Source organism: Salminus brasiliensis, chromosome 14 (genome assembly GCF_030463535.1).
Source record: "Salminus brasiliensis chromosome 14, fSalBra1.hap2, whole genome shotgun sequence".
Classification (NCBI taxonomy): domain Eukaryota; kingdom Metazoa; phylum Chordata; class Actinopteri; order Characiformes; family Bryconidae; genus Salminus; species Salminus brasiliensis.
This window is the reverse complement of record NC_132891.1, coordinates 5971318-5993220: the sequence shown is the minus strand read 5'-3', so window position 1 is coordinate 5993220 and position 21903 is coordinate 5971318. Positions and strand designations below refer to the sequence as shown.

The window sequence follows — 21903 nt, the reverse complement described above, 5'->3', positions numbered from 1 at the left end:
TGTAATGATAAACTGCTCAAGATATTCTTGTAATATTTTAACAATCTGAAACTAGCATGAGGATGTGAAAGGAGTGAGGTGCATGACATAAACACTGGAGCAGCATGCTGGATTAGTGCTGGTTGCTTGCAAACTTTTTCTTCCCCAATTTTAGCTAGCCAATAACCCAACGCACTTGTTACTACTCTCCCCCTATCACATGTAATGCTCACATTAGTGTTTAGTTGTTTGTTTTTATTTCTTTAGTACTTCCTGAACACATACATATCTGTACATACAGCTGTACAGCTGTCTTTTCTCAGATGTCTAAGATCTTTGCACAGCAGGCTTTGGTATTATGGATTTGACAAAATGCACGTGTGTGTAACTATATACACCATGTGGACAAAAATATTGGGACATCTGCTCATTCACTGTTCCTTTTGAAATCAAGGAAATTAAAACACAGTTTATCTTGCTTTTGTTGGAGTAACTGTCTCTACTGGTGTGGGGATTTGATTGCATCCAGTGACAAGACAGGATGGTCTGATCTGATGTGTGTGTGTAAAATAAGAGTTTGTTCCAAATAATGTAGAGCATTTCTATTGGTCTATTCATATGTGTGTATATATATATATATATATATATATATATATATATATATATATATATACGCAAATATGAGCTTCTCTTATGTCTACTATAGCTTTTGCACTTGTTTTATATATATATATATAGACCATAGAAATGCTCTAAATTATTTTAATAATTATTTCACACACACACACACATACATATATATATATATATATATATGTGTGTGTGTGTGTGTGTGTGTGTACGCAAATATAAACTTCTTTTATGTCTAATACAGCTTTTTTGCACAGGACCCTCTTGTTATAGAGAGAGAGAGAGAGAGAGAGAGAGAGAGAGATGGATGGAGAGAGAGAGAGAGAGAGAGAGAGAGAGAGAGAGAGAGAGAGAGAGAGAGAGATGGATGGAGAGAGAGAGAGAGAGAGAGAGAGAGAGAGAGAGAGAGAGAGAGAGAGAGAGAGAGATGGATGGAAGGAAGAGAGAGAGAGAGAGAGAGAGATAGAGAGATGGATGGAAGGAGAAAGAGAGAGAGAGAGAGAGAGAGGAGAGATGGATGGATGGAAGGAGAGAGAGAGAGAGAGAGAGAGAGAGAGAGAGAGAGAGAGAGAGAGAGAGGGAGAGATGATGGATGGAAGGAGAGAGAGAGAGAGAGAGAGAGAGAGAGAGAGAGAGAGAGAGATGGATGGAAGGAGAAAGAGAGAGAGAGAGAGAGAGAGAGAGAGATGGATGGAAGGAGAGAGAGAGAGAGAGAGAGAGAGAGAGAGAGAGAGAGAGAGAGAGAGAGAGATGGATGGAAGGAGAGAGAGAGAGAGAGAGAGAGAGAGAGAGAGAGAGAGATGGATGGAAGGAAGGAGAGAGAGAGAGAGAGAGAGAGAGAGAGAGAGAGAGAGACCAATAGAAATGCTCTAAATTGGAATAAACTTTTATCTCACACACTCACATAGCTTTTTTGCACGGGACCCTCTTGTTTCTGTCTATATTGTGTATATTTAGGTCTGTATATCTGTAATATCCTCCTGTAAAGAAATACCTTTGCCTCGCCACAAGCATTTCTAGCCACGGACAAATTGACATAAATTAAACTTAACTTCGTGAATAAGCCGTTATTTCATAAGGCAATGCACTGGACTGTAAGAGGTACAGTCTAGATCGGAAAGGGAACCGCCATAAGCTGCACCCCGTGTTCTGCAGCACAGTGACCCACATGCAGTGTCTGCTCCCCCGGAAGCAGAAGCAGACTGTGTTGTTTTGTTTTGAATGGCCGCAGTGATGAGCAGAGGAGCCGCCGCTGATCTCCATCATATTCAAAAAGTATGACCACTGCATCCACTAATGTCGTCTACTGAAACCCGGATCACTCTTATATTCACGACCATCATCCTGGTGTCCTGCAATACCTGCTTTGTCAAGAAAATCACAACGCTAAGGAAAAGTGCAGCTTTAGCATGTTAGCTAATGCTAACGGTCTGTGACTTCTCGAGAGTTTTGTGCAGATTTTAGACTTAAATTATTTTTTAGACTTAATTAAAATGAGATTTCAGTGTTTAAATGTAATTCGTGTTCTGGTTTAGCCTACGAAGCCCCAGATTATCAGGGTGCAAAAATAATATTTGGACATAAACCGTTACCTAAGTTTAATAAATTGTCCTTTCAGTTTATCTAACAGTCTTTTCCCACAAATTAATCGATAGTTACCTCAATTTGACAATCCGTTTCCATTAATTTAATAAGCAGTTATCTCAATTTAGAAATCCTTTTTTTCTATAGTAAGATAAATGGTATAAATGGTTCCCTCATTTTTAAAAAGACACTTTTTTAAAACTGAGGGAACATATTTTTAAAGTGCCTAATTATTTTTCTACTGTAATGTTTTAGGGGCTCCCCATTAGCCTGCCTAGAACATGTACATCTGCAGGTCCACAAATGCTGTCTGCGAAGATTCAGTGTCTAACTGTGTATCTCATTTCTCCTCCACAGTAGCACCTCTGTCCTCATGATGAACTTCGAGGGGTTTGGATTCCCAGGCCTGGGCGACTATGCCCCGGGCCTGCACGGGAGCCTGGAGCCCGGCCTGGATTCCTCCCTCGACCCAGCTCTGCTCCAGGGCGTGGAGCTGGACCCGGACACCCTGGCTGTGCCCGTGCCCGACTCCGTGCATCTGCTGGAGGGCATGTTACTCGGAGCTCCACAGTGTAGCTGCAGAAGTCGGCGTCCCTGTTACAGCCACTCACTTCGACCTGCAGGAAGAGCTGTTGTGGATGGGGAACCACCGGGTAGGCTGACACACTCAACCACAGATGACGACGTCCATTGTTGTCACTTTGACAGGGGCTGTAAGAATGCAGTCAGTCATCCCTGACAGTTTGTAAAGTTTCCAGGCAAACACTGGGACAGCAAGTCACATGGAAGTCACGATCCATTCAGTTGCACTATATTGGAATTGGATGATGACACATCAGTCAAAGTGGATGTTGCAGGAGCTGGCCATTCCATATTATGATTTCATCAGTGAATGTGATTATGATTAAGATGCAGTGTACAGTACAAACGGTACAACACTGCCAAAGGTCAGGTTTGATACTAAGGTAAAGATTGACACTGTTGTGTGACCCATGACTCACAGAAATATCCAGTTGTATAGCAGTATACCTCACCAGTTAGATTCCATCAATGGTGCAGATACAGCCCTTTTGCCAGTTTGTCTACTTTGAATTTTTGATGCTTTTCATCCATAACAGGTTTTAGACCGTTCCTTTCATTTATTGATATTTATCACTATTAAAAGATCTAAATGATTCAAGTTAAATAGAGTAGTGCTGTGAAAAAATGTTCACATTACATTCTAATGATGCATAAAAAGGACCCACCGGGAACAGAAAACGCAATGTGATAGATATTTATTAAGAAAAAAAATTCCACACCATATTCCAACAAAACACTTTCTGTTGTTGGTCATTAGTGTCTCAGCACCCTGGAGCAAATTTGACCCACTGCTTCTTGCAGAACTGCTTCACTCTTTTGACATTTATCAATCATTAGGGTGCATGTTTCAGATCCTTCTACAACATCTCAATAGGGTTTAGGTCAGGCCTTTGAGTAATGCATTGAAAAAAAGTCTCAATCTTTCCCTATAATATATTATACAGAAATATTGTTTTCAATTTTACATTAAAATGCAATATTTAAGTTTGATTCTTGTAGCAGATTTGTTTCCTTATTTCAACAGGGGTGTCCAAATGCAGTATTTGCATACAACTGCATTGATAAAAAACCCAAATAAGCATAAGGTTAGCGGTCAGTAGTCAGAACACTCTGTTAATCAGTAAGATTATAGTAATAATAATAATAATTTATTATATTATTAAATTATTACTATAATGATAATTATATATTTGTTAGAAGAACAGGTTTAGGTGCTGCTCCAGACACTGGGAATCTGTTCAGCTCCACCCAGCAGCTCTCCTGATTTGCTTTCATAAAGGTTAAATAAACTAGATGCTGGACAGGAATTTAGAAATACTGATCTTGCCCCAAGAGATTTGGAAATAGTTTAGCTAAGACACTCACAGACACATGTTCTGCTGTAGACTTGTCTTCTTGCATGACCCAGTTGTGCTACAGGATCAGCTCATGGACCATGACCTGACATTATCTTATGTTTGTATGTTCCTCTCTCATTTCAGGGACATGCAAGCTCCTTTTTCGGCCCCACCATGGGTCGCTACTCGTCTTTCCAGGTGCACTTGACCGATGATATCCGCCACATACAGAGTATGGACACAGGCATCCTGTTTCTGACCAAGAGCAATCTGAAGTGCCTTACACGTGGAGGCCTCATCATGTTCGACTACCCGTTAGTTTCTTCTGCTTTAATACTGCAGTGTTTCATCTCAGTTGTGATTGTTGTGGTAAGGTGCTTACTCGTATTTCCACCAAGATAGCTTTGCAGGTGTGAATGAAACCTTCACACGAGAAGAGTTAAATCATGGTGGATACCTAGAAATACCTAGAGCACTTAGTTTAACCCAGTCAGATCAAGCATCTTGATGGCCATTAATTAATTTATTTTGAGGATGGCTCCCTTAATGCTTAATCCTGGAAGTAGAATCAGCACTTTGAGCCACCACTAAAGGACATGCTTTTCACATACATTTTGCTAGCTGAGAGATGCAAAATGTGCATCTACATAGAAAGAAGCATGAGGACTAAAGCAGTAGAGTAATCGTACACACAATTATTATATATTATATGACTGCAGTGATATGCAGCGTTACACAGTTTTCACAAGCACTTTCCTGCCCACTTCACCAGAGTTACTTTGTGCAGTTCCTATTCTTTCTGTTACAGGTCAGTGAAGCATCACAGTGTTTTTGAAGCTGCTATGTTAAGGTGTAAAAGCTACATAATGGTGCTTTAACTTCATTAAATCTGTTGCCAGATAAGTCTAAATGTGCATTAAAGATATACAAAGCTTCCTTTATTGTTGGATGCACCATGATATTTTTTCCCTTTAAAGCACAGATTGGTATGTGTGTATTGTTAATCAAATATATAATCAAAAATAATAATCAAACAATATATGGAAATATATGTAATTATTTGACTTGAACCACTTTATTTCTGTATCAAATAAATGCAATAACTGTGTTAAGAAACACATTATTAAAGGAGAAGGACACAGCTGAACAGTTGAATTAGCCATGTTTTTGTGCCAGCGTTAAGGTGGTCATGGTCTGTAGTTGTATATCATTTGTGGTTATAGAGATACAATGTTTGAAACCATAGAGAGTGTGTGACTTTTTTATCCTCCAGGATGGAAGAGGGTGCTGACATGCACAGCTTGCTGCTCACTGACAATAACACACTGATCATGGGAGGCTTACAGAATTATGTTGCCGAGCTGGATCTAAACACTGTGCAGGAGACACAGAAAGTAAGTTTACCTCATCTATCCAATGAACTTCCAGTCAGTAAATGTTCTTTAATTATATATAAAACAAATATATTTAAAAATACAAGTGCTTGCTTAGGGCTCAGAGTGGCTCAGAGCTCTAATGCGCTACCACAATGACCCGGGGGTTGCGCTTTCAAATCCCAAGCCATGCCGCTTTGTCATCAGCAGTGTGCCGGCTGCCTGGCGATTTTGTTCCCAGGAAATGTGACCTTTATACACTACTGATGTAGGTGATATAACTTGGCAAAATTACTGTAAACAGAGAACAATTACAATGTGATTTATTATAAAAAAAATTATTATTAAATTCATATTGTTCCTAAATCTACTTACTTTTTTGATTGTTAAATATAAAGTTGTTTAATATTATTATTATTATTATTATTATTATTATTATGTCATATAAAGAATTAGAATTGTCATGTTATTCATTCCCTTTTTTCCACTCATCACATTTATTAAAGGCATGTCGTGTTGTACATTGTGTCCTTTGGTAATGCCTCTGTTATGATGCAGTTTACTGTAGAGGTTCCTGGCGTGGCTATCATGAGGCAGTCAAATCGTTTCTTCTTTTGCGGTCACACGTCTGGAAAGGTGAGATGGGTCTGACCTGACCTGAAATAAAATATTGATGTATTTCGATCACAGTGCTGTAATCTGTCTAGTAGGTACAAAGTAGGAGTGGGCAGTATTTTGTTATTGCCCACACCTAGTACAAAGGTACTGATGCAGAAGACATGCAGTGGCACTCACTGTCTCTGTGTCTAATAGTGTTGAATGCACAGTAGTTGGACTGCACTGTCACTGTCTTTTCAGTCTTACTTAAGTTAATGTCTGTTTTCTTCAGTCCACTCATTGTTCCTCTGTAACAGGTGTCTTTGCGAGATTTGCGCACATTTAAAATAGAGCATGAATTCGACGCCTTCTCTGGCAGCCTGTCAGATTTTGACGTTCATGGCAATCTGCTGGCGGCATGTGGCTTCTCGAGCCGCGGTCTCAACGGCCTCTCTTGTGACCGCTTCCTCATGGTGTATGACCTGCGCATGATGCGGGCCGTGACCCCTCTGCAGGTGCATGTGGATCCCCTCTTTCTCCGCTTTATCCCCACTTACACCTCCCGTCTGGCCATCATCTCCCAGACAGGTAGGCGGAGCTGATTTGTAACAGCGTCTGTTTGAAATTAATGGTGTTGAATACTGATTTTACTTTTACTGAGTATTTTAAAGTGTTTTTGTAATTCATAAATAGTAAGTGTGTGACTTTAGTTGATTTACAAGCCTATTTAGCACCTTGGTATTTTGCCTTAGAGTGAAACAGATTTTGAGCTGATTTTCTTATATATAAATATTTTCTTACCTTCTCTGGGTACCTTTATGACTTTAATGAGCAAAGCTTCATGGTGACATTTGTCAAGCAGTATTGTATCTGTCCAACTAAAGGCAATCATGCATTTGCAGAGCCACACCATCATAATCTCACCATAGATTTTGGACAATGATTGTGGTTTTTAAGTAATCAGAACTCCAACCAGTTACATAGGACTCACGCAATGCCGCCAGTGCATTTTGAAGATGATTAACATCTACAGATCATCAGTTTAACACAAGCTGATTTCACACCAATTCTCTAAAACTTGCTTAAATAACAACTGAAATTACACTGAGCGCAAGTAGAAGCACTGAACATAAAAGCGTTGTTTGCTAGGGTTAAGTCCCCACAATATTTATACACTTTATACACTCCATTCTCATTCTCGAACTAGTGGCCAATACCAACTGATCTAAACGTGTGAAAATAACGTACGTATCTCAATGAACGTCTACTTTAAATGTCTAATGTCTCCCTCTGCAGGTCAGTGTCAGTTCTGCGAGCCCACTGGTCTGGCCAATCTCGCTGACATCTTCCACGTGAACACGGTGGGACAGCTGCTCATGAGCTTCGATGTATCGTCCAGCAAGCAGGCTCTGGCCTTTGGGGACTCGGGTGGCTGCGTGCATCTGTGGTCCAGTGCCCCAGAAGTGTCCTTCAATGACTATTCCAGAGAGACAGAGCTGGCCCTGCCCTGCCTGGTGGACACTCTACCCCATCTGGACTGGAACAATGAGCTGGTGCCTCTGTCCCTGCTGCCCATGCCCCTCACCAACACAGAGCCTCTGCTCTCAGACTGGCAGAGCAACCTTGTTGCTCCTAGCCCTAGGTATCAGTCATCAGTTAGGACTGTGATGATAATTTTACGGTTGCTTTAGCTCTTGAATATTATTCTGTTACTTATGCCAAACCACTGTACCACAATGCTTCTTCACACTTTGCATCCACGACAGCATTGGCATCATTTAAATTCTGTATAAATCTGTAAATTCTGAATTTATTCATTTATACGACAAGCCAGTATCGCCTCCTGCTGTTACTGTAGTGTATTGCAGTCTGTTGGACTGTCAGTGTCTTTGTGGACTCTTTTGTTTGTTTGTTTTTTTAGTAAATGTTAACAACAGCTGCTTTGCTCCAACTCCAACACATTCAGTTAGGGTTGCTAATTTTCAGTCGTCGTTGTTTGTAATATGCCAACACTGGCATTAAAAACCCCCTCTCTCAAAATTAGTGTTTTGGCTGCAGGGCAATCCAGAAATATCTACACACAAGTATAAAGGCTCACAATGTCATTGGCCACTTGCACAGGCTACGCCATAGACTCTGCATTGACTCAATGCAGAAGCATAAATCAATTAAAATTAAAATTATTATTTTAATTGTTAAAAGCCTTATCCAAAGTTCTCTTGTGGCTTACTAATACTGAAGCTTATTCTTTTACTGTGACTTCTGCATTAGAGATTTTGCTGTACAGTTGCTGTGCATTCTAACACCCTTCTGTAGTTCATCTGAGTTTTTCTCTGTTATGGCAGACGAGCACCACCTGTGGACCCAGAGATTCTGAGGACAATGAAGACGGTTGGGTTTATTGGATATGCCCCCAACCCTCGCACTCGTCCCAGAAATCAGGTAAATGACAATTAGATGTTATACTGCCTTTTTTTATTATTATTATTATTATACCTGCTATTCGTTTTAATTGTTCATGTTATTTCTTGCTGAACTATGAGTAATAGATCTCTGGGACTCATTTGCATTTTACATTAGTGTTAATGTTTGTTTAATACAACATTTTTTTAAATACATATTGCTTTAGAACATTTGAACAATAAGAAATTACATCTCTATTAAACTATTCTGCGTGTGTTTTGCCAGGTTCCCTATAAGATAAAGGAAGCGGAACTGGAGTATGACAGCTATAACCAAGTCCCTGAGTCTCCAATTGGTCGAGATGAGGAGCCTCACCTTTACATGGTGCCAAAGAAGTTCAGAAAGGTACTTAATGGAGCTGTGATACTCCTTATTTCCCTCATTCACTCATCATAGGTCAGTGTTGTCTGGGTCCTTGTCCTTTACACACTCATCAGCTCAGTTCTCAAGCTTTTCATGAGCGGAGTCTGTATTTTTAAACTAGGCAAATGAAGCATGACTTTAACACTTTTATATATCACCATCAGGTCACCATTAAATACTCTAAACTTGGATTGGAGGACTTTGACTTTAAGCACTACAACAGGACTTTGTTTGCTGGTCTGGAGCCTCATATACCGAATGCTTACTGTAACTGCATGATCCAGGTGGGTCCACACTCAATAAAACATGAATCAGAATGAACATTTTATCAGAAAAACGAAAATGAAATGAAATTGATTGTTTGCTAATTAGTCATTTAGCATTTCAGAGTTTCTTACATGAGAGTTTTGCAGTCATTTGTTGACTTTGACTTGAGAAATTGCCCTTTCTTTTTTTAAGATTACATGTGACTAGTATTCCACAAAAACCCTTAGGAATTTTGTGAGGAATATTGGAAATTCATGGTGTTTGCTGGATACGGTCTCTCACTTCACTGTTGTGATTAGTGATTACATTTTCTTTCTCTGGTGGGAAGGTGCTGTATTTCCTGGAGCCGATCAGGTGCCTGGTGCAGAACCACCTGTGCCAGAAAGAGTTCTGTTTGGCCTGTGAGCTTGGATTCCTCTTTCACATGCTGGATCTCAGCAGAGGAGACCCCTGTCAGGTACCTTGTCACATGATCCCCTGTCATATGATTCCCCCCACTATTCAGGAACTTTTTAAAATACATATTTCCATATCATGCCTTATTATGTTACTCTTTCTGACCCCAGTCAGTTGCAGTTCACACAGCTGATGCTGGCAATATATCACGTTCCTGAAATATTCCAGTATTACTCTTGTAAAAGCCTGTTATAAAACAGTGTATTTTGATACCTTTCCAGGAAGTCAGGCTCCAGAAATGCAATTTAAGGTCCCTAAAGTTTTAGACATTTAATGAATGATGAGAAAACGTGTCTGCTTTTAATTGCAAGGGTGTCCAGCATGCAAAAAATCATCAGTGGTCATTTTAACTGACAAATTCTTGTACAACGGAGATATACTGTTCATGGAATAGTAATTGTAAAAACACTGACAAAAGAATGGCACTAGCCATTATCGAACAAACCATGGATACATGGAGATGATACAGAAAGCCCATACAAAAGACACTGTGTCTCCTCTCCAGGCCAGTAATTTCCTCAGAGCCTTCCGGACCATACCAGAGGCGTCGGCACTGGGGCTGATTCTGGCTGACTCTGATGAGCAGACGGGGAAGGCCAGGTTGGGGCGCCTGATCCAGAGTTGGAACCGCTTCATCCTCACACAACTACACCAGGAGACCCAGGAGCAGGAAGGACCTCAGGCCTACAGAGGGACCAGCAGCAGGTAAGAGGCCTCATCGCAGAGCTTCATCAAGGGCTTCAAAGTCTTACTATGTTATAGGCCAGTTCTTTACTAGTCGCTGCTTCTGATCATCATGAGAAACAGTATGGTATGTGTTTGTGAGTGACAGTATGCAGTAAAATCTTGAAGGCCACCTGACAAGTAATGTGTAAAACCTTTTAGATGCTGATTCTAAGGTGCGTGTGTGTTGCAGTTCCCTGGGCTCGTCAGGGGAGTCTGTGATTGGCCGGCTGTTTGGCTGTGAAGTGGAGAATAGCAGTCTGTGTCGCTGTGGGAAGGAAACGGTCCGGTCTTCTCTCACTCTACTCTTCACCATGCACTACCCAGAGCAGAGCTCCCTCGGTCAGAACACTCGCACTTCAGAACACAAGTAACATTAGTCCCAGACACAGTAGCTGCCACAAATCAGTCATAACGCTGGCTATTTTCAATTCCCTTACCAGTTAATTTCCAACTGCATTACAGAATTCACTTGAGAAAATAATTTATTTATCATGAGTGACTCTAGCATGTGATTAAGAGGTCTACACTACGCTATGGAAGGTAATTGGAAAAGTATTTTTTGTAGACAAGGTCCAGGAGTACGAATTCACTGAGATCCTGAAGAAGAGCATCTGTCTGGAGCAGAGCACACAGGCCTGGTGTGAAAACTGTGAGAAATATCAGCCAACAGTAAGTTATTGACGTTTGTTTTATTCACTTATCAGTATCCACACACATTATTTTTTACCCCTTAAATGTTAAATGAGCCTGTATGTCAGACCACACTTAAATCCCTCTTTCTCGTTACTACGCAACATACATATTAGTTTCATTGTAGTTACTATTAGTAATTCATACTAATTATTGATCATAGGAAATAAACTTTGTTCAAAAAAGGCTTTCTACTAGATCTTTTGAGCATTGCTCCAAAAGTATTGGATGGAGCACCATGATCATTCCAGAGAGCACAGTTCCACTGCTCCACAGCTCAATGCTGGGGGGCTTTATACCCCTCTAGCCTACGCCTGACATTAGGCATGGTGATAATAAGTTCATTTTTATTTATGAGTTTATTATTTATTAGTCCTATTCTATTGACAATACTTCTCTACAGGGACTAGACAAGCTGTGTGTGCGTATTTGCACATCTGTGGGTGCAACTTAAAGTAGCTGAATGCGTTCATTAGAGGGGGAGTCTGAAAACATTCAGCGTTTAGTGTAGGGTGAAAAATCAAAGTAACATGGTTTATTACTCACCCCAGATCTAGTCGACCTGTTTACCATAGTCAAGACATGTTTCATATCTTATGTGTGTTAATGTTGCTAACAAGCACCGGGCTTCGACTGTCACCAGTCTTGTCTCAGAAAAAATCACAAATCTATTGAAAAGCTCACATGGACACACTGAATAGAACTGTTTAGCATAATGAGTGTGTAGACCTACATTTAAGCTAAAACTTTAGCAACATTTATCATTCACATTATGCCCTGCTATGTGGTGGTGTTTCACTTTCAGACTGGGGCACAGTGAGCTGAGGGATACCACCTAGGTACTATGTAAAAGTGGCTGCCCCACAATTCAGCTCTGTGGAGAAGTTTATGTGGGTTATTTTGGGCTATAGTAAGCATGTCACACTTGTCCTTACCCAGAATTGATTAAAAAGAGAATTCCATATTAGCCGTAGATTGATTGCAATTTCAAACATCACTGTTCTGTGTGCATCTTTGTAAAATAGTAGGACCTGCCACAAACTGCGCCAGAGTCCCCTTGAAGCGAACCCCAGACCACCAATTTCAGGAGAAGCCGAGATCAGTGCTCTGTACCACTCCTGGCTCCGGAAAACATCCTTAGTCATACTGTGCTCCGGACTACATTGATTTGTCTGTGTAAAAAAAAATTATAATAAAAAAAATGGACGAGTTTTGAAATAAGCTGGTAGCCTGGGCTTAATCCAGTCTCCTAAGTGGGAAAGTTTGGGAATCTTCAGCTCACTAATTACCACTTGATTTTTGCTAAAAACACAAGTGTGTATGATTGTGTGTGTGTGTTTGTGTTTATGCAGGTTCAGACCCGAAACATCCGCTGTTTGCCAGATGTGCTGGTGATAAACTGTGAGGTGAACAGCGTTAAAGAGGCAGAATTCTGGAAGGCTCAAGCAGAGGTCCGCTCTCCATTCTCCACATATCCACATTTCACAAAGCCTATTTACAACCCTGTTATTTTGCCTCAGAAGAAAAAACTCTAATTTTCCTTTTACTGAGGGCTTGAGAATAAAAAAAAAAAAGTTTAGCTCTGCTTTTATTGTCTGGTATACGGCAACAGCGACTGCTCACAGAACCCACATATTATTACGTAGTTTTAACACTATAGCTAGATCTTACAGAAAACGTTCTGCTGGCTCTCTCAATGCGGCCTTCTCCTGCTTTTCTGGGTTTGGCTTTCTTAAGTCTTACTAGTAATATAATAAGCTTGTGCGTTCCCTTCTAAAGTGTGTTGAGCTCCAGTTTGGTTCAGCTCCCCCATAAGTCTGGAGGTGCTGAGCTATGCTCCCGAATCAACAACACCAAAATTTAGTAAGTAGTAGTAGTAGTAAACTTCATGTTTTTACCAGGGCTTACACTGATGTGTGGGGTTTATGTGAATTTTAGGTGTGTAAATCTAATGAGTCAAGCCAACAGTCAACAGTTTTGGGGTCTTTCAGCTCTGTTTTGGTTATTTGGGATTTTCTCTTGGTATTTGTGGTTCACGGTTTGTCAGTTTGTGTACTGAACTCTCATCATTCAACTATGCCAAGATAGGTATTAGTAACTGAGTCGTAACTAAGTCTGCATCTTTATAGGTTAAGTGTCCTTTGTAAAATAGAAAGTTGTGCTAACCTGTTGTTCATGTTTTTGCTATGCAGTATTCCTTCAACAAGGCCTTGAAGAAGGAGGCAGCAGAGCCCCCAAAACCTAAGGAGCCTCTTCCTACAGAGTGGTGTTTAGAGTAAGTCCACTGTCTGCTGTATCTCTAATGACATGCCACTTTGCACACAGACACCTACAACTTGCATTTGCCACTGGCTTTCTGTTCTGATACAGATTGTTTAGACATTGATTGAGTTGTTGGTCATTGTCAGCATTGGTCAGGTTGTAAACCTGATAGTCATGTCTGGTGCTTTGGAAACACGTATGAGGCTTGTGTTTTACTTTTACTGTTTACCATTTACTCCCAGTTACCATATGTTGAAGTCATCAGAGCAGTTAATGTATTTCTGTTGTTTGTGTAGGGATGAGCTGTGCAATGTGGAGGGCCTGACCTTTGACACTCGTGCAGAGGACCTGAGGCATGTTTGGATCCCCCTCAGTATGAAGATGTGCATCAGTAAAGCTCATGGTCTGGAGGTGTGCAGCTGGCCTGAGGGCGAGGAGGTGAGACCTGCCTGCTGCTTACCAGCAGATCTTTAGTCCTCTGTAATGGATGGTGTAGCTTTTTAAGCTTATTCTAAGCTTATCATTCAGTGACTAGGGATGGTGCGATACCCCTTAACTTTTGCAATACAGATACCAGTGCAGTATTTTAGTATAACTATACATTAAATATATACTATATATTTAATCTTGTATATTTTCTGCTGATATTAGGATTAAGATTGAGAACACACTGTTGCACAGCAACACATCTGCCCCATTATCACCAATATCCAATGTTATCAACCCCCAAAAACAACCCATAAATTTTATAGGGCATTATTTCAGCTTAACCCTTTAATCATTTATTGAAAATGACACTGTTGACATTTCCCTTTCTATAGTTAAATGCAGCAGAAGAGGCAGAGGGAGCTGCCGTGTATGACCTGGTGGTCACTGTGCCCCACATCCTTGATGCCCGCACAGGGGGAAACCTGGTAGCCCATATTAAAGTGGGGGAGACCTATCACCAGAGGAAAGAGGTGAGAGGCACTAAGCAGAATATTATACAAAATCTGAGAAATCACTGAATGTAATTTACTTTAATACCCGTGATCCGCCGAGAGCATGAGATTTAAGTTTCAAGTTTGAGTTTCAATTTTAAGACCTATTATTTATGATTCAGAAAGTACTATAAATGATTCAGCAAGTACCTTAAATGATTCAGTTACTGATACAAATGATTCAGTAACTTATGTTTGGGACTCTGGTACTTAGGTTTGAGTGCAAGGAGTTTGGGCCCTTATACAGGCATTTAAGGTTAACGGGTTAATTAATCAACTCACTTGCAAGGAATTTCTTTTATGCATGTAAAAAAAAGTATGTATGAAAAAAAAGTGTATGTTTATAAATGTCAATTAATTACAGTGCATTAATGTTATGTTTTTTTTTTCTTTTTACATTGATAGAAAGATTTACATTGGCAGAAAGATACTTTCATTCAGACTGGCATTGTGATCTTGTCTTTTAATTTATTTACAATTTCAGATTCTCTCTTTTATTGATACATTTTCACTTCTGCATTTTGCTTGTTTTTTATCATAAGAGGGTTTGACAAATTGACGAAAATGTAGATGGTGTAGTTGATGCGGTTGTTTTTACTTTTCTTTCTGTACAGGGAGTAACACATCAGCAGTGGTATCTTTTCAATGACTTCTTGATTGAGCCCATAGATAAGGTAAGACTAAACAAGTCCACATTAGATGTCGTCATTAGTAGTTGTCTATTTTAGTGTTTTTTGGTAACCTAAGAAGCCATACAAAGTCATTATGTCTTCCAGACTGAAGCAGCTCAGTTTGATGTGAGCTGGAAGGTTCCAGCAATCATTTACTATGCCAAAAGAAACTACCATTCCAGATATGACCTGCGCAGTAAGACTTTTCAACCTCAAGTGTTTTATTTATTCCTTTTTATGCATTTTGATGTGCGTTACTCATCTCCTGTAAATCCTTTCCTGACCCCTCTTCTGTGTGCACCCTTTCTAGTTAAAAACCCTATTGAAGCCAGTGTGCTGCTGACAGAAGCCTCTTTGGCACGAAAACAGAGGAAAAGTCATGCCACCTTCATCCCTCTCATGGTTAGCGAAATGCCTCAGGCAGGAGACCTTGTGGGGCTGGATGCAGAGTTTGTCACGCTGAACCAGGTTAGTAAGACACAGATAACACTAAGTGGGGACCATGTTGGTTCCTTATGTTGTTCATGTTAGACATAATACTTAATTTAACCTTCTTTAAGGGCTGCACAGTGTATCATTTGTTGTTGCCGCCTCTCCCTTTTAACTTTCTTTAGTTCTTCAACTGATTTTGTCCACCCTAATGTTTGTGACTCACATCCACTAATGCATCTTTTGTGTTTGTGATTGCACAGGAAGAGGCTGAGCTGCGGAGTGACGGCACCAAGTCCACCATTAAGCCCAGCCAGATGTCTGTGGCTCGCATTACATGTGTGAGAGGACAGGGGCAAAATGAAGGAGTTCCTTTCATTGACGACTACATTTCGACACAGGAGCAGGTGTGTGTGTGTGTGTGTGTGTGTGTGTGTGTGTGTGTGTGTGTGTGTGTGTCTGTGTGTGTGTACTGACCATGCAGTAGCCATTTTGTTTTACCCTATAAAATCCACCCTGCTGCTTATGTTTCTAGTACTGTGGAACTTAAGATACAACAAGCATACATTAAACCCCATCAGTTTTAGTGTGTCCCTGTATAAAAGAAGCCCAATGCTGTCTTTATTGTTGGATGCACTGTAAAAGTTCCTGAATAAGCATGATTAAAAAGTATATTCCTATTCCTAAATGCATCAGTACAACCAAGAGTATATTTATGAGTAGATTTAATTGCAGATTTAGTGGATTTTTTTATGTTGCACTTAAAGGGATAGGAAAAGTCCATGGACTATTTTGCTGTCACTCAAAAACCTCCAAAAATCTCCCCTTTTTGATGCTTCACTTTTTTGCATAATGTGAATCTGGCAGTTGTACTTTATGTTATTAATTAAAATTAAATTTCGAACAGACCAATAAAAATTCCCCAAATTTACCTGGAATTAGGTATATTTACATCAACGTCCACTTTACATTTTTGCTGTAAAGTAGCCATTTAGCAGATACAACTATTTTGCATGACAGCAAGGACAAGAATAACTCCACTACTACTCCTACTACATGTATATAAAATATATTTTTCCTCTTTTCTTTTCTTCAACCTTACATGTTTACCAACCAACAGGTTGTTGACTACTTGACCCAGTACTCTGGCATCAAACCTGGAGACCTGGACGCCAAGATTTCCTCTAAACATCTAACCACTCTAAAGTCCACATACCTCAAACTCCGCTTTCTGATCGACACTGGAGTGCGTTTCGTTGGCCACGGATTACAAAAGGATTTCCGGGTCATAAACTTGTTGGTGAGTTTTACATGAACCTCATTTTAGATAAAAATTTACATAAGAATCAAAACCTATAAATCAGAGATATAAAAATGTTCTTTGCTCTTAGGTCCTGAAGGATCAGGTGATAGACACAGTCTACCTCTTCCACATGCCCAGGAAAAGAATGATCTCCTTGCGTTTCCTTGCCTGGTACTTCCTTGGTAGGTGCTTTGCAATGTTTCTTAAAGAACCTAAAAACAGCATATAACAGAATCATTACGTTTGCTGGTGAAACACGCAGTCACTCCTCTTTTCTTGTATTTGCTTTGGTATTTCTTTGTCCAGACTTAAACATTCAGAGCGAGACCCATGACAGTATAGAGGACGCTCGCACAGCCCTGCAGCTGTACAGGAAGTATTTAGAGCTGAGTCGCGGGGGGCAGGATGAGTTCCGGAAGGTTCTTAAGGGGTTGTATGAAAAGGGACGTAAACTGGACTGGAAAGTGCCTGATACAGACTCTGCAGACGGTCAGGGTAGCCCAAAAGGTATGAGACCGCACACATATAGATATAAATAAAGATATAGATATTGATATTGGTCCGTTCTTCATTAAATTTGAACATGATAAATGGACCAATTGCTGTTTTCCTCTTTTGACATGTGATCCACTGCCAGGTTCACATTATGGCATTATGTCAGAAGTGGGAAACAGCAAATGTAGAGACAAAAACTCATGACAACCACTCTATTACAATACTATTAATATATGACATACTATTTATGGACACACCTTTTAATATATATATTATAAAATCCTCCAAAACAGCAACTTTACAAAAGAAGAAAAAACTTTTTCATTTTCAATGGAAGTCAATGTAAAAATTCCAGATTTATAAATGCACATATATAGTTTTGTAAAACAGCATTGTTTGATGTATGAAAGTTTTTGTCTGTGTGTAAATTGGTCTTTATATACATTTGGCAGGCACTGCTGTGTTCCCCTCAGTTCTAGGCTTATGAGTAAACTCTATCTGGCAACTGCAACATTCCTACCAATGGGACGTCTCTTCATTCTTCACTCGTTCATCCAGGATTCCTCACTGTCACTGACAAAGCCAGCTGGGAGTTGATCACAATGTTCTTTGTCAAGATGTTACAAAATTTAATATTCTTGGGAAAGGTGAACCTGCTGTGAGAGAAATGCTTTAAAATAATGTGTTGTGATGAGCTTTTCTCGTCGTTTGTGTGCATTACAGCTGAGGAGGTTGCTCTGGAATGGAAGAATGCAGATTTTTCAAGCCGAAAAAGCAGAATTGAAACTAACCAAAAAAGAAATGCCAAGCAGCAGTATTTTCACTTGCATTTCATTCCGTGTTTGCATAATGACTAGACCTGGTACATGCACCACTCATTAGGCCTACACTGCACATATCTGCATTTGGTCACTCACCAGCTTAATGGTATGGTTGGAATTATGTAGTAATTTTCTATTTAAGAAACAGGTGGGTTATTTTTTCATAAACGTTCCAAAAAATCTAGTTTAGTAACTTGTTTTTAAAAGATTTCCAACCAGTATTGCCAGTATTTTGGAACTGGGTAGGAACCATACATGATATCTGATGGTCCAGTTTGAGGATGATGGCAATGTGTATTTAAATGCATTAAATGCATATTTTGTGAGTGATTTTTTTAATAAATGAACCTGTCACTCTAGCATCAAAACAGTATCATTTGGTGTATGCTTTAATCCTGAACATACATAGGATACAGTTTGATGGGGCAATTCTGCGTTAGCTTTTCATACTGACATGCCTGTGGAGCCAGACATTTTACTTAAGGAAAAAGTGTTGTTGGACAGACCAGGTAGGTCAAAGGAAATGAAGTGTATTGTTTTTTTGGACTGTTTTTTGTAACTATAATGTAAACTTTGATAATAAAGCAGCTGAATAAAATATTTGACTCTTTGGGTAATTTGTCATTATCAATTCTTAACCTCCCTCCAAAAAAAAGCGAACAAGAACAAATAGCGAAGACAGAAATGGGCAGCCTGCTTTGGACAGTTGGAAAGGTCTCTTTAAGGTTTCTTTACTAATGTTGGTACGTTGCTGTGAGTTACCACAGAGGCCTACAGAAGCACAACAAGAGGCCATTAGATAACAATAAACGGCCAGAAACCAGATACAGACTAATTCAAAGTAAATGATCTAGTCTTTTTTACTCTTAAAGTTGTTGCTATTCAAAACTAATATCTTGTGGCCTGTTTGGGTTTGTTGGTCTTCTATGATAAAATATAGATACAAAGTTTCCACACATTTGACATTTCAGTCTAAAAAAATGGCCATATGATCATTCCGTAATCTAGTAATTTCCCCCTAAACCACCATAACAGTGTCCTCAGCTGCGTGCTGGAATAAAAAACAGGCCAGTGTAACGGGTTAACCAGTTTAGCTTTTGACAAACATAGGGTATGTATTCATTTTTTGAGTTTGACGGTTCAGCTGATCTACCAGCATGTACAGCCTGACCAAACTAGTCAACCAGTATGCTAGTCAGCTTGATCAAGCAGGTCATACTGATAGACCAGCTAGTCCATCAGTCTCAAATGAAAACATACACTATGTTGGTCAACCAGCTTGCTTGCAGCTTGATCTTGCCCATTAAAGGCCAGCTTAGATCTTCTTAAACCAGCTACCAGCAGACGCTGGTCTTCGACGAGCTAAACTGTAACAATAAGTTGCTTTCTGAATGACTCGGAGAGTCTATGAAATCTCTTGAGAGGAACATGACCATAGTATACACAGGGACAGATTTGTGCCCTCCAATATTCTTCTCTTTGACCTCTTTAAACACCCCTGTACTTTCTCACTTGGCCAAGATTTGTGAGACTTATTGGTTAGTGTATTTCATCATTTTTGTTGGGTTTTATGTGGCATCCCTAAAATTTGTCCCTAAATGAATGTCATAGAGCATTTGTGATAGTATTGTTCCAGTGGTTGTCACATTCTGTATTTTGTGAAAAGAACCTGTTGAAAGATCTTCGTTCAGCTATCTGAGCTGCCCTGGAGACTGAACATGGATGGCAGGATGTATCTTAAGCCATGGCTGGTAACACTTCAAGAACATACACAGTTTCTGAGACAGTTCAAAAGCATAAACCTGGTCCTAAAAGATTTGTTCCTGTGCTTAGAAGTAGAACTGCCTTCCTTGCTTCCCGTTTGACGGCTCGACCAACTTCTTGAAGTTTTCTAAACCTGTGTGGAGGCCCGCTTTACATCGAGAAGACCTGAAATAACAAGCTTTACAACAACTGGTTCAACTGCAGATTAATAATCAAGGTCACCAATTTCAAATGTGTATCGTCTTATTGACTGGCCCTTGCTCCAGGGCTCTGGACAGTACAGTGTTCAGTGGTTAATTTACTCAGTGCTTTTTGAACGATGTCCATGAATACTCTGTGTGTCCATTTGGCATGACTGTGTGAGTGGAAATGTGATGTACAATGTGTTTTGACGCTGTGGGGCATCCTCCTGCCTCTGTCTACGGCCATTGTCTCCATGTCTGACGTCATTTCCTCATTGTTAGTCTTTACAGTTTGTGCTATTGTGCTTTGCCTCCCACTGTCTAAATCCATGAATGTTTTAAAAGCTTATTCAATAAGCTGCACTACTATGGAGTGCAGTTGTGAGTCCATGTGCCACATGCCTGGACGTGTGTTTTTTTGTGTTTGCTACTCCAGCTGGAGAAGAATGAGCACATGGAACCAGAGATATGTGGAAATAACTGCAGTATCTGTGTTCGCTGTTTTTCTTACATGCCCTTGTAGTAGGCCTTTACTACTTAGGTGAGATACTTGCAATTGTAGTGCTAAACGTCACAACACATATAGTCGGGCAAGAATACAGGCTGATTTCAACAACTGCTATCCAAACACTCTCCTATAGTTAGTACAGTAATCTTTACTTAAATCCTACTGTACCCCATCCAGGACTAATTACACTGTTTGTGTATTACTCTGTTAGTGTTCTTTAAGCACTGACGATATTCATGACATGCTCAAAAAAAGAAGATTGTGCACCATGATAAAATATTACAATAAAATATTGTCATGTTGCCCATCCAATCTCATAATGCATCTTTTACCTAGATTATGTAATACCATATTCCTTAACCCCTTAATCCACAAAGGCTACTATAAGGCTACTATTACACTACTAAGGTGGATTTTTCAGTTAATACATGGACTTCTGTCCCAACTGGTTGGGCTATTCTTTGGTAATAGAAGTTTGTAATTATAATACTTTTTGCTCGCCAGCGGACCATAGGCTGTTTAAGGGGTTAATAAGCAATGCACTCCCATACACATCAGTCCTGACTAATGCTTTCTGCACCATATGATTTGAGTGATGCTTTAGTTGAAGAACGTGTGCTGGGCTCTTCTAGTAGATTACCTACATTTTCATAGATTAAAGGTTTAAAAAATGATCTGGTTTTGATGCAGGTGAGTTTAAACCTCCCTTTGTTTGCTTCGGGCAACTTTACAGGTCAAGTCAAGTCAAGGAACATAACGACAGGACTTCTGTCGCTTGAATTTGAGTAAGCATTCATGGTGGTTGTAATAATGGACTTCTCTAAACTGCTGAATGTCTTGTGGGTTGTCTGTTATTACTGTATTGGTATGGACTCCTAAAAGCAGGCACATGGATTTAGTCTCTCTCTGAATCATCTGGATCATCTGGTGAACCCATTTCAGGTAAAGATCGGTTCCAGACTAGCAGAACACAGGAATGAAAGATATATGACCCTTTGTATTTGAGAATAAGGGGTCGGAAGGTTTTCTAAGATAAAACTTGTGAGGAATCTTAAGATAAAGACTAAGAATTTCAGAAGAATGTCCTTGAGTGCAAAACGCAAAAAAAAAATTTTTTACAGATTTTCTTATCTAGCCATTTGTAATGTAGCTGCATTTTAAATTATGCATTAAACCGCTTATCATAAACAGCATGAGACTAATTCATTTCAATAAACCATTGATGAAATGGAATAATTTACATTATTTGGATAAATCCACTCAGTGGATGGCAAAACATTAATTAATGAATTCATTCATATATCTTCTTATCCACTTCTTCCTGATCAGTCTTGTGGTGGGTTTGGAGCCTATCCGGCATTGTTGGGCGCAGGATGGTGAAACAGAAAAATCAGAAAACAAAAACAGAAAAGTGTTCAAAAAAATGACCTGAACAAGAACT

At 39.7% G+C, this 21903-nt stretch overlaps 1 protein-coding gene across 1 annotated transcript; it reads left to right on the top strand.

Annotated features, from left to right (window-relative positions):
- Nucleotides 1–1819: 1819 nt before the first annotated feature.
- On the top strand, nt 1820–18606 carry pan2 (poly(A) specific ribonuclease subunit PAN2). Its single transcript, XM_072696714.1, is given in 27 exon segments — nt 1820–1884; nt 2551–2746; nt 2748–2846; nt 4257–4426; nt 5386–5506; nt 6044–6121; nt 6400–6670; nt 7379–7724; nt 8428–8524; nt 8771–8890; nt 9073–9192; nt 9504–9632; nt 10137–10336; nt 10548–10696; nt 10923–11026; nt 12400–12498; nt 13240–13322; nt 13606–13747; nt 14131–14268; nt 14904–14963; nt 15066–15156; nt 15271–15428; nt 15653–15796; nt 16510–16689; nt 16781–16874; nt 16999–17199; nt 17640–18606. Coding segments are annotated over 26 exon segments (3609 nt in total). The 5' UTR covers nt 1820–1884; nt 2551–2566; the 3' UTR covers nt 17675–18606.
- Nucleotides 18607–21903: the final 3297 nt, after the last annotated feature.